Source organism: Passer montanus, unplaced genomic scaffold (assembly GCF_014805655.1).
Source record: "Passer montanus isolate IOZ18808 unplaced genomic scaffold, ASM1480565v1 scaffold743, whole genome shotgun sequence".
NCBI lineage: Eukaryota > Metazoa > Chordata > Aves > Passeriformes > Passeridae > Passer > Passer montanus.
Window position 1 is genome coordinate 1 of NW_024372625.1, and position 11,980 is coordinate 11,980.

General features: G+C 44.8%; 2 protein-coding genes and 1 long non-coding RNA gene across 3 annotated transcripts; 2 read left to right on the forward strand and 1 right to left on the reverse strand.

The window, feature by feature from the left end:
• Positions 1-860: 860 nt before the first annotated feature.
• Positions 861-5,638, forward strand: RPS9 (ribosomal protein S9). The gene is made up of 3 exons (XM_039730942.1): positions 861-1,291; positions 2,183-2,369; positions 5,453-5,638. The coding sequence occupies exons 1-3, from the start codon at positions 1,195-1,197 to the stop codon at positions 5,628-5,630; spliced, it is 462 nt and encodes a 153-aa protein (XP_039586876.1). The 5' UTR covers positions 861-1,194; the 3' UTR covers positions 5,631-5,638.
• LOC120512540 lies at positions 2,346-3,667 on the reverse strand. Its single transcript, XR_005630038.1, has 3 exons — positions 3,626-3,667; positions 2,845-3,230; positions 2,346-2,470 (listed from the first exon to the last, which is right to left on the reverse strand). It is a non-coding gene; the product is annotated as an uncharacterized LOC120512540 (long non-coding RNA).
• Positions 5,639-7,737: 2,099 nt separating the features above from the next.
• On the forward strand, positions 7,738-11,963 carry LOC120512538 (DNA polymerase delta catalytic subunit-like; the record flags this gene model as incomplete). The annotated part of the gene is made up of 3 exons (XM_039730941.1): positions 7,738-7,876; positions 9,468-9,658; positions 11,856-11,963. Coding segments are annotated over exons 2-3 (295 nt in total), but the record flags the coding sequence as incomplete, so codon positions are not given.
• Positions 11,964-11,980: the final 17 nt, after the last annotated feature.

Here is an 11,980-nt window from a genome sequence, read left to right on the forward strand (position 1 = left end):
GCCGCTGTCGCGACCGATCGCGACCGACGGCGACCCCCCCCCAGCCCCCCGGCCCCCCCCGCGCTCGGCACGGCCAATGGTCCCGCCCAGGCGGGAGCCGGCGCTGATTGGCCGAGCGGGCTGTCAATCAACGCCTCAAAGGGAGGGGCGGGGCGCTCGGAAGGGTTGTCATGGCAACAGGGGATGGGGATGGGGATTTTGGGGTTTTTTGTGGGGGTTCGAGGGGATTTTTTGAGAATTTCGGGACGCCGGGAGAGATTTTGGGGGATTTTGTTGGGTTTTGGGGGTGTGTGGGGATTTTGAGCGATTTTGATCGGGAATTTGGGGTTTCGGGGGTTTTTTGCGTGTTTCGGTGGGTTTTAGGGATTTTTTCGTGGATTTTGGGAGCATTGGGAGGGATTTTGGCGGCGTTGAGGGGTGTGGGAGGTTTTTAGGGGATTTTGGGCGATTTTGGACGGGAGTTTTGGGGGTTTTTGTGACATTGAGGGGGGAACACGGAGCCGCAGCCCCCAGACATCCGGGGACACACCTGGACAGATGCGCGAGCCTTCAATGTCCCCTAAAATCGCCCAAAATGTCCCAAATTCACCCCAAAAATCCACCCGCTCCCCCTTGGAGGACCCCGCGCTCTCCCCCTCCCTCAGGAAAACATGGCGGCGCCCTACGCGGCCTCTCCTCATCTCTATGGTCGTCACGCCCCCCTCCCTTATTGGGAGACACCGCCCCCGCTGCGTGCTCTGATTGGTTGTCACGAAGAAAGTGGGCGTGACCTATTCCACCAGAGTATATAAAGCGACGCTGGCAGGCGTCCCCTTCTTTCCGGGCCCGCGAACGCGGCGCAAATAAGGTGAGGCCGCTCTCGCCGCCGGTACCGGGGATCCCTACGGGGCTCCCGCCGCCTCTTCCAGAGCCTCTCCGGTACCACCGGGACCTCCCCGGGATTTACCGGGAGCGGCAGCATCGCTTTAATGCGGAGCTGAGGCCTCGGCAAACCTCTGAGGCCTGCGCGGAGCTCTGAGGGCGCAAGCGCGGCGCGGGCGCCCCCTAGCGGGAAAGAATGGCGCGCATGCGCAGAGCCCGCCACGTGGTTGGTGGTGGGGGGCGCTGGAAATTTGGGAATTTTGGGAAAATTTGGGCGTTTTCGGGGAAATTTGGGATTAAAGAATATGGCGATGTGGCCCCGCAGCAGTCGCCATGCCCGTGGCCAGGAGCTGGGTGTGTCGCAAGACCTACGTGACCCCGCGGCGCCCCTTCGAGAAGTCGCGGCTCGACCAGGAGCTGAAACTGATCGGTAAAACTGAGGGGAAAATGGGAATTTTGGGGGATTTGTGAGGGGAAAAAATGGAAATTGTGGAAGTTGTGAGGGGAAAAAGTGGTTTTTGGGGAGGGATAAAGGGGTTTTCGGGGGAAAAATGGGGTTTGGGGGGGGAAATGGGGTTTTTGAGGGGAAAAAATTAGAATTTGTGGGGATTTTTGAGGGGGAAATTCTGGGTTTTTGAGGATTTTCGAAAGAAAAAATGGGAATTTTGGAAACTATGAGGGGGAAAAAAGTTAGATTTGAGGGGAAATAAGGGGATTTCCGGGGGAAGAGATGGAGTTTTGGGCGGGTTTGGGGAAAAAATGGGATTTTTGAGGGGAAAATTTGGATTTTGGGGGCTTTTTGAGGGAGAAATTGAGAGGAAAAATCCGGGTTTTGAGGGCAAAAGGAATAAAAACGGCTTTTGAGATGAAAAAAAACATTGTGGGGAAAACAGTGAAGAAAATTAGGGAAGAAAACCCAGATTTTAAGAGGAAAAAAATTCAGATTATGAGGAGAAAATGTTATATTTTTGAAAAAAAACTGGATTTTTTTGGGGAAAAAAGGATTTTTTTCGAAAAAAGGGAACTTTGAAGGGTAAATTGAGGTTTTGAAGGGAAAATGGGGGGAAAAAAGGGATTTTGGGGAAAAAAGGATTTGTGAGAAGAAAGTGGATTTCGGAGGGAAAGATTTTGAGGGAAAATCGGGATTTTGGGGGGAAAGTTTGACTTTGAGGGAAAAAAGATTTTATTGAGATAAAGAAAAAAAGGAGATTTAGAGGAAAAATGATGATTTTAGGGGAAAAAATCTAGATTTTATGGGAAAAAATCTAGATTTTACAAGGCAAAAAAATCAAATTGCTCATTTTTCCCCCCAAACGCTCAGGCAACGCGCTGCTGCGGCGCCTGGTGCGCATCGGCGTGCTGGACGAGGGCAAGATGAAGCTGGATTACATCCTGGGGCTGAAGATCGAGGATTTCCTGGAGCGCCGCCTGCAGACCCAGGTCTTCAAGCTGGGCCTGGCCAAGTCCATCCACCACGCGCGCGTGCTCATCCGCCAGCGCCACATCCGGTGGGTGACGGGCACAAATCCCTGAAATTGCCACGTTTTGGGTGAAATTCCCGCGGTTTTGGGAGCGCTCGGCAAGGCTTCACTGCGGCTCCGCCGTACACCTTGCGAAGGGCAGCAAAACAAAGGGTGCACATCCAGGTAAAAAACACAAATTCCCAAATTTTAGATGATTTTGGATGATTTAGGATATTTCGGAGTGGTTTCAGGGATGTACGTCCTGAAATTTTGGTGTTAAATCCCAATTTTTGTCTTTTTTCCCCAAATTTTTGGATTTTTTCCCGCCGATTTTCACAGCAAGTCTCCAACTTCAGGAAGCAAATTTTTGGGCGTAAAACCCACAAATTTCTGCTGTAAACCCCCAAATTTTTGCCGTAAACCCCCAGATTTTTACCGTAAAACCCCCAAATTTCGCCGTGTGAAATTCCCGCGGTTTTGGGAGCGCTCGGCAAGGCTTCACTGCGGCTCCGCCGTACACCTTGCGAAGGGCAGCAGAAAGAGGGGGAAATGCAGGTAAAAAAGGTCAAATTCCTCAGATTTTGGATGATTCTGGATTTTTTGGGGTGGTTTCAGAAATCTATATCCTGAAATTTTGGTGTTAAATCCCAATTTTTGTCTTTTTTCCCCAAATTTTTGGATTTTTTCCCGCCGATTTTCACAGCAAGTCTCCAACTTCAGGAAGCAAATTTTGTGGGTTTTTTCCCAAATTTTGTCAGCTTTTCCCCTAAATTTAGGATTTTGAGTATGTTTAGGATGGTGTATGGTGGGTGACGGGCACAAATCCCTGAAATTCCAACGTTTTGGGTGAAATTCCCGCGGTTTTGGGAGCGCTCGGCAAGGCTTCACTGCGGCTCCGCCGTACACCTTGCGAAGGGCAGCAAAACAAAGGGTGCACATCCAGGTAAAAAACACAAATTCCCAAATTTTAGATGATTTTGGATGATTTAGGATATTTCGGAGTGGTTTCAGGGATGTACGTCCTGAAATTTTGGTGTTAAATCCCAATTTTTGGGGTTTTTTCCCAAAATTTTGGATTTTTTCCGACTGATTTTCACAGCAACTCCCCAAGTTTAGGAACCAATTTTTTGTGTTTTTCCCCCAAATTTTGGCAGCTTTTCCCCAATTTCAGGATACTGAATAAATTTAGGATGGTGTCTGGTGGGTGACAGGCAGAAATCCCTGAAATTCCCAAATTTTGGGTGAAATTCCCGCGGTTTTGGGAGCGCTCGGCAAGGCTTCACTGCGGCTCCGCCGTACACCTTGCGAAGGGCAGCAGAAAGAGGGGGAAATGCAGGTAAAAAAGGTCAAATTCCTCAGATTTTGGATGGTTTTGGATGATTTTGCACATTTTTGGGGTGGTTTCAGAAATGAACATGCTGAAATTTTGGTGTTAAATCCCAAATTTTGTCTTTTTTCCCAAATTTGACCGTAAAAACCCAAATTTTTGCCGCAAAAAACCCAAATTTTTTTTGTAAAAACTCCACATTTTTACGGTAAAAAACCAAAATACTGGGCATAAAACCCCCAAATTTTGGCTGTAAAAACCCCAAATTTTACCGTAAAACCCCCAACTTCTTACTGTAAAACCCCAAATTTTGGCCGTAAAAAACCCAAATTTTGACTGTAAATACCCTGAATTTTTGCTGTAAAAAACCCAAATTTTGGCCGTAAAAACCCCAAATTTTGGCATTAAAAAACCCAAATTTTGGCTGTAAAAACACCGAATTTTTGCCGTAAAACCTCAAATTTCACTGTAAAAACCACTCATTTTTACGGTAAAAAACCCAAATTTTTTCTGTAAAAACCTCATATATTTTACGGTAAAAAACCCAAATTTTTTCTGTAAAAACCTCATATATTTTACGGTAAAAAACCCAAATTTTGGGCGTAAACCCCCCAAATTTCATTGTAAAATCCCAAATTTTTGCCTTAAAACCCCAAATTTCATTGTAAAAACACCGAATTTTCGCCATAACACCCCCAAATTTCACCGTAAAACCCCCAAATTTGGCTCTTTTGACGCGGGGTTTTTTGGGAATCCCGGAATTGCAGGGTGAGGAAGCAGGTGGTGAACATCCCCTCGTTCATCGTGCGCCTGGACTCCCAGAAGCACATCCGCTTCTTGCACCGTAAAACCCCCACATTTTGGCCGTAAAACCCCCAATTTTGCCGTAAAATCCCCAAATTTTGACCATAACAAACCCAAATTTTTTCCATAAACCCCCAAATTTTGGCTGTAAAAACACCGAATTTTGGCCGTAAAAACCTCAAATTTCACTGTAAAACCACCGAATTTTTGCCGTAAAACCCCAAATTTTGCCGTAAAACCCCCAAATTTCGGTGTTTTGACGCGGGGTTTTTTTTGGGAATCTGGCAATTGCAGGGTGAGGAAGCAGGTGGTGAACATCCCCTCGTTCATCGTGCGCCTGGACTCCCAGAAGCACATCCACTTCTTGCACCGTAAAACCCCCACATTTTGGCCGTAAAACCCCCAATTTTGACCGTAAAAAACCTAAATTTTTGCCGCAAAAACCCCAAATTTTTTTCTGTAAAAACTCCACATTTTTACAGTAAAAACCCCAAATATTGGGCATAAAACCCCAAATTTTGGCTGTAAAAACCCCGAATTTTTGCCGTAAAAAACCCAAACTTTGGCTGTAAAACCCCCAAATTTTTACTGTAAAACCCCAAATTTTCGCCGTAAAAGACTGAAATTTTGGCCATACAAAACTCAAATTTTGACCATAAAACCCCTAATTTTTGCTCTAAAAACCCCAAATTTTGATCGTTAAACCCCAAATTTTAGCCGTAAACCACCAAATTTTAGCAATAAAAACTCCAAATTTTGGCTGTAAAACCCCCAAATTTTGGCCGTAAAAACCCTAAATTTTTGACGCAAAAAACCCAAATTTTGTCTGTAAAAACTCCACATTTTTACGGTGAAAAAACCCAGATTTTGGCCGTAAAAACCCGAAATTTTACCGTAAAACCCCCAAATTTCGCCGTAAAACCCCAAATTTTGCCGTAAAACCCCCAAATTTCGGTGTTTTGACGCGGGGTTTTTTTTTGGAATCCCGAAATTGCAGGGTGAGGAAGCAGGTGGTGAACATCCCCTCGTTCATCGTGCGCCTGGACTCGCAGAAGCACATCGACTTCTCGCTGCGCTCGCCCTACGGCGGCGGCCGGCCCGGCCGCGTCAAGAGGAAGAACGCCAAGAAGGGCCAGGGCGGCGCCGGCGGCGCCGAGGACGAGGAGGAGGATTGAGGAGAAATCCCGAAAAACGGGGATTCCCGGAATTTTGTGAGTGGGGGGGGAAAAATCCGAGGGGTTTTGGGGGAAAAAATGGCGTTGAAAGGGTTAAAAGGGGATTTTTGGGGCTTAAAAGGGATTTTTGAGAGGTATTTAAAGGGTTAAAATTGGATTTTGCGGGGTTAAAATTGGAGTTTTGGGTGTTTAAGGGGGGATTTTGGGGTTAAAATTGGAGTTTTGGGTGTTTAAGGGGGGATTTTGGGGTTAAAATTGGAGTTTTGGGGTTAAAATTGGAGTTTTGGGTGTTTAAGGGGGGATTTTGGGGTTAAAATTGGAGTTTTGGGTGTTTAAGGGGGGATTTTGGGGTTAAAATTGGAGTTTTGGGTGTTTAAGGGGGGATTTTGGGGTTAAAATTGGAGTTTTGGGGTTAAAATTGGAGTTTTGGGTGTTTAAGGGGGGATTTTGGGGTTAAAATTGGAGTTTTGGGTGTTTAAGGGGGGATTTTGGGGTTAAAATTGGAGTTTTGGGTGTTTAAGGGGGGATTTTGGGGTTAAAATTGGAGTTTTGGGGTTAAAATTGGAGTTTGAGGGGTTTGAAGGGTGAATTTTGGGTGTTTAAAGGGGATTTTTGGGGGTTTGGGCTGAGGACGAGGAGGAGGATTGAGGAGAAATCCCAGAAAGGTTTTTTTTGGGAATCTGGCAATTGCAGGGTGAGGAAGCAGGTGGTGAACATCCCCTCGTTCATCGTGCGCCTGGACTCCCAGAAGCACATCCACTTCTTGCACCGTAAAACCCCCACATTTTGGCCGTAAAACCCCCAATTTTGACCGTAAAAAACCTAAATTTTTGCCGCAAAAACCCCAAATTTTTTTCTGTAAAAACTCCACATTTTTACAGTAAAAACCCCAAATATTGGGCATAAAACCCCAAATTTTGGCTGTAAAAACCCCGAATTTTTGCCGTAAAAAACCCAAACTTTGGCTGTAAAACCCCCAAATTTTTACTGTAAAACCCCAAATTTTCGCCGTAAAAGACTGAAATTTTGGCCATACAAAACTCAAATTTTGACCATAAAACCCCTAATTTTTGCTCTAAAAACCCCAAATTTTGATCGTTAAACCCCAAATTTTAGCCGTAAACCACCAAATTTTAGCAATAAAAACTCCAAATTTTGGCTGTAAAACCCCCAAATTTTGGCCGTAAAAACCCTAAATTTTTGACGCAAAAAACCCAAATTTTGTCTGTAAAAACTCCACATTTTTACGGTGAAAAAACCCAGATTTTGGCCGTAAAAACCCTAAATTTTTGACGCAAAAAACCCAAATTTTGTCTGTAAAAACTCCACATTTTTACGGTGAAAAAACCCAGATTTTGGCCGTAAAAACCCGAAATTTTACCGTAAAACCCCCAAATTTCGCCGTAAAACCCCAAATTTTGCCGTAAAACCCCCAAATTTCGCCGTAAAACCCCCAAATTTCGGTGTTTTGACGCGGGGTTTTTTTTTGGAATCCCGAAATTGCAGGGTGAGGAAGCAGGTGGTGAACATCCCCTCGTTCATCGTGCGCCTGGACTCGCAGAAGCACATCGACTTCTCGCTGCGCTCGCCCTACGGCGGCGGCCGGCCCGGCCGCGTCAAGAGGAAGAACGCCAAGAAGGGCCAGGGCGGCGCCGGCGGCGCCGAGGACGAGGAGGAGGATTGAGGAGAAATCCCGAAAAACGGGGATTCCCGGAATTTTGTGAGTGGGGGGGGAAAAATCCGAGGGGTTTTGGGGGAAAAAATGGCGTTGAAAGGGTTAAAAGGGGATTTTTGGGGCTTAAAAGGGATTTTTGAGAGGTATTTAAAGGGTTAAAATTGGATTTTGCGGGGTTAAAATTGGAGTTTTGGTGGGATCTTCAGGGATTTTTATCCCAAATTTTGGGTGAGGTTGGGGTGGGGCCGTGCTCAATATGGCGGCGCCCATGGGGGACTTCCGGTGCGCGCTACTCTGAATATGGCGGCACCCTAGTGCGGAACTTCCGGTTAATTCAAGATGGCCGCGCCCATTCAGCTGCACTTCCGCTCTATCATCCTCCATATCGCCGCGTACGCAGGGGAACTTCCGGTTTCCCGGTCTCAATATGGCGGCGCCTATGTGGAGGATGGAGGAATACGTAAAATGGCGGCGCCCATGAACCGGAAGCAGCGTGTCACGTGGGTGATAACCAACCAATCAGAGCGCAGTTTGGGGGCGGGTCCGCCATTGGCGGGAGATCCTCAGTGAGGTGAGGGCGGCCGGGGGTCCCTGAGAGGAATTTTGGGTTTTTTTTTTGGTATTTTGGGTTTTTTGTGGTCTTTGGAAGGGATAATGGGATTCTGGGAGGTTCCTCCGGAGTTCTGGGGGGATTTAAGGGAAAATGAGGGAGGCGGCGCAGGAACCGTGAGGGGAGGGGGAAGCTCGGAGGGGGTTTTGAGGAGATTTCGGGGTCTCTGAGGGAGTTTTGGGGTCTCTGAGGAGATTTTGGGGTCTCTTAGGGAGTCTTGGGGGATCCTGAGGGGATTTGGCGTCTGTGAGGGGATTTTGGGGTCTCTGAGGGAACTTTGGGGGATCCTGAGGGGATTCTGGGGGTCTCCGCCGCTTTAGGGGCTTCTGAGGGGATTTGAGGGTTCTCTGAGGGGATTTGGGGTCCATGAGGGGATTTTGTGGGGGCTCTGATGAGATTTGGGGTCCCTGAGGGGATTTTGGTTTCTCTGAGGGGATTTTGGGGTCCCTGAGGGAATTTTTGGGGTCCCTGAAGGGATTTTGGTTTCTCTGAGGGGATTTTGGGGTCCCTGAGGGAATTTTTGGGGTCCCTGAAGGGATTTTGGTTTCTCTGAGGGGATTTTTGGGGTCCCCACCGGTTTAGGGGGTTCTGAGGGGATTTTGGGGGTCTCTGAGGGAGTTTTGGGGATCCTGAGGGGATTTGGGGTCTGTGAGGGGATTTTGGTTTTTCTGAGGGAATTTTTGGGGGTCTCTGAGGGAGTTTTGGTTTTTCTGAGGGGATTTTAGGGTCCCTGAGGGGATTTTTGGGGTCCCTGAAGGGATTTTGGTTTTTCTGAGGGAATTTTTGGGGTCTCTGAGGGAATTTTGATTTCTCTGAGGGGATTTTGGGGTCCCTGAGGGGATTTTTGGGGTCCCTGAAGGGATTTTGGTTGCTCGCAGGGGATTTTTTGGCAAATTTTGGGATTTTAAGGGGGATTCAGGGGAAAATCTGGGAATTTTGGGCGGAAATTGGGAACTTTGAGGGGAAATTTGGGGATTTAGGTAAAAATTTGGAAATTTTGAGGGGAAATTGTAAATTTTAAGTGGAATTTTGAGGGGAATTCTGGGATTTTGAGGGAGATTTTAGGATTTTTATGGGGATTTAGGTAAAAATTTGGAAATTTTGAGGGGAAATTGGGAATTTTGAGGGGAAATTTGGGAATTTTGAGGGGAAATTTGGGAATTTTAAGTGGAATTTTGAGGGTAATTTTGGGCAAAATTGTGAATTTTAAGGGGAATTTTGGGATTTTGAGGGGGATTTGGGGAAAAATTTAGGAATTTGAGGGCGATTTGGCAAAAAAATTAATAATTTTTTGCAGAATTTCAGAATTCTGAGGGGAAAATGTGAATTTTAAGTGGAATTTTGAGGGGAATTTTGGACAAAATTGGGGATTTTGAGGGGGATTTGGCAAAAAAATGAAGAATTTTATGCAGAATTTGTGAATTTTAAGTGGAATTTTGCGGGAAATTTTGACGTTTTGAGGAGGACTTTGGGAATAATTTGGGAATTTTGAATTCTGGTCGTTTCCCATCCCCATTTTTCCCAATTTTTCCCATTTTTTCCCCGTTTCCAGCCCCATGGAGGCCCCGAAGCGAGCGGGAGCTGCCGGGGGCCCCCCCGGGGGTCCCAAGAAGTTCCGGGGGGGTCCCCAGGGCCCGTCCCAGTTCGAGGAGGAATTGGCCCAACTGGGAGAACTGGAGGAGCTGGAGGAGGAGCTGGGAATGGGGGAGGGGCTGCCCCCGGACCCCCAGAGCCAGCCCAGCGGTGAGCAGGTTTGGGGGGGTTTAGGGGAGTTTGGGGTTTTTAATTTGGGTTTTTTTGGGATTTTTAATTTGGGGGTTTTTGGGAATTTTTGGGATTTTTTATTTGGATTTTTGGGGAATTTTTGGGATTTTTTATTTGGATTTTTAATATAGATTTTTGGGGGGATTTACTGGGATTTTTGGGATTTTTAATTTGGATTTTTGGGGGGATTTATGGCGATTTTGGGATTTTTAATTTGGGATTTTTGGGATTTTTTATTTGGAATTTTGGGATTTTTTATTTGGATTTTTGGCGGGAATTGTTGGGATTTTTTGGGATTTTTTTATTTGGATTTTAAATATAGATTTTTGGGGGGATTTATTGGGATTTTTGGGGATTTTTTAGTTGGATTTTTGGGGGGATTTATTGGGATTTTTGGGGATTTTTTAGTTGGATTTTTGGGGGGATTTATTGGGATTTTTGGGATTTTTAATTTGGATTTTTGGGGATTTGGGGAAAATTTCAGGAATTTGAGGGCGATTCGGCAAAAAAATTAATAATTTTTTGCAGAATTTCAGAATTCTGAGGGGAAAATGTGAATTTTAAGTGGAATTTTGAGGGGAATTTTGGACAAAATTGGGGATTTTGAGGGGGATTTGGCAAAAAAATGAAGAATTTTATGCAGAATTTGTGAATTTTAAGTGGAATTTTGCGGGAAATTTTGACGTTTTGAGGAGGACTTTGGGAATAATTTGGGAATTTTGAATTCTGGTCGTTTCCCATCCCCATTTTTCCCAATTTTTCCCATTTTTTCCCCATTTCCAGCCCCATGGAGTCCCCGAAGCGAGCGGGAGCTGCCGGGGGCCCCCCCGGGGGTCCCAAGAAGTTCCGGGGGGGTCCCCAGGGCCCGTCCCAGTTCGAGGAGGAATTGGCCCAACTGGGAGAACTGGAGGAGCTGGAGGAGGAGCTGGGAATGGGGGAGGGGCTGCCCCCGGACCCCCAGAGCCAGCCCAGCGGTGAGCAGGTTTGGGGGGGTTTAGGGGAGTTTGGGGTTTTTAATTTGGGGTTTTTTGGGATTTTTAATTTGGGGTTTTTTGGGAATTTTTGGGATTTTTTATTTGGATTTTTTGGGGAATTTTGGGGATTTTTTATTTGGATTTTTAATATAGATTTTTGGGGGGATTTATTGGGATTTTTGGGATTTTTAATTTGGATTTTTGGGGGGATTTATGGCGATTTTTAATTTGGTTTTTTTTGGGATTTTTAATTTGGAATTTTGGGATTTTTTATTCTGATTTTTGGGGGGATTTTATTGGATTTTTTGGGGAATTTTTGGGATTTTTTATTTGGATTTTTAATATAGATTTTTGGGGGGATTTACTGGGATTTTTGGGATTTTTAATTTGGATTTTTGGGGGGATTTATGGCGATTTTTAATTTGGTTTTTTTTGGGATTTTTAATTTGGAATTTTGGGATTTTTTATTCTGATTTTTGGGGGGATTTATTGGGATTTTTTATTTGGATTTTTGGGGGGATTTTTTGGGATTTTTTGGGATTTTTAATTTGGATTTTTGGCATTTTTAATTTGGGGTTTTTGTGGTTTTTATTTTTATTTTTGGGATTTTTTTAATTTGGATTTTTGGGATTTTTATTTTGATTTTGGGGGGATTTATTGAGGATTTTTGGGATTTTTTATTTGGATTTTTGGGATTTTTTGGAGATTTTTTTGGATTTTTTATTTGGATTTTTTTCCTTTTTTAATTTGGATGTTTGGGGGGATTTTTGGGACTTTTTTATTTGGATTTTTTGCATTTTTTATTTTGATGTTTGGGATTTTTTAATTTGGATTTTTGGGGGGATTTTTGAGATTTTTTAATTTGGATTTTTGGGGGGATTTATTGGGATTTTTTATTTGGGTTTCTTCGGGAATTTTTGGGATTTTTAATTTGGATTTTCAGGATTTTTAATATGGATTTTTGGGGGGATTTTTGAGATTTCTTTTATTTGGATTTTTGGGGGGATTTTTTGGGGATTTTTTTGATTTTTAATTTGGATTTTTGGGGGACTTTTTTTGATTTTTAATTTGGGTTTTTTGCGTTTTTTTATTTTGATTTTTGGAATTTTTAATTTGGATTTTTTTGGGGAATCTTTTTTTTTTTTTCCTCTTTTTGCCTGATTTTCGCTGTTTTCACCCCATTTTCTGCTCTTTCCCCCCAGGTTCCCTCTTTGTGGGGGAGGTGCCCCCCAAGTGGCGCCGCCCGGCCCCTCCCCCGCAGCCCCCCGAGACTTTGACCTTCCTGCAGCTGGACATCGACCACTACGTGGGTCAGGAGCCCCAAAAT